Below are 649 nucleotides of genomic sequence, written 5' to 3' on the forward strand. Positions count from 1 at the left end.
AGTTTGTCATTACAGCACAGTGGCTTAGAAGCAGAAGCCAAACAGATCTCCATTAGAATCCAGGACAAGGAACTCGAACCCAGTCGATGTATCTCAGTTTCCCCGCTGTAACTTGGGAACATCGACAATTCCTAAGATTATCGGGAAGATCTGATGAACTCGGGCATGGAGAGTGCTCCTCGCGCGTAAGGAAGACGGAAAAGCTACTGCTACTGCTCTGGGCCCACAGCTGAGTCCTCGCCTGGAACACGCCTCCTTTCCTCCGGGGCAGTCCTCCGGCGCGGCACCCGGCCCCGGGAGCGCGGCGCGGCGTGGGCGGGGCTCCCCTTGCGCCCGCCCCTCGAGGCGGAGGGGCGGGGCGGGGCGAGGCGAGACGGGGGCCGCGCGCGTGCGCGCGCGCGCGACAGACTCAGGTACGCGGACAAGATGGCGGTAGCAACGGTCGACAGCGCGATGGAGGTGGTGCCGGCGCTCGCGGAGGAGGCCGCGCCCGAGGCGGCGGGCCTCAGCTGCCTCGTCAACCTGCCGGGCGAGGTGCTGGAGTACATCCTGTGCAGCGGCTCGCTGACGGCCGCAGACATCGGCCGCGTCTCCAGCACCTGCCGGCGGCTGCGCGAGCTGTGCCAGAGTAGCGGGAAGGTGTGGAAGG

At 66.4% G+C, this 649-nt stretch overlaps 1 protein-coding gene across 2 annotated transcripts in view; it reads left to right on the forward strand.

Moving 5' to 3' along the window:
* Window positions 1–390: 390 nt before the first annotated feature.
* FBXO21 (F-box protein 21) overlaps window positions 391–649 on the forward strand; it is a 37462-nt gene continuing 37203 nt past the window's right edge. For both annotated transcript variants that reach the window (XM_004691006.2, XM_004691007.2), the window contains exon 1: window positions 391–649. This exon is cut by the window's right edge and continues 12 nt beyond it. In XM_004691006.2, the coding sequence (XP_004691063.1) occupies window positions 427–649 (223 nt within the window). In that variant the 5' untranslated portion in view covers window positions 391–426.

This window comes from Condylura cristata, unplaced genomic scaffold (genome assembly GCF_000260355.1).
Source record: "Condylura cristata isolate star-nosed mole 26May11 unplaced genomic scaffold, ConCri1.0 scaffold00029, whole genome shotgun sequence".
Lineage (NCBI taxonomy): Eukaryota > Metazoa > Chordata > Mammalia > Eulipotyphla > Talpidae > Condylura > Condylura cristata.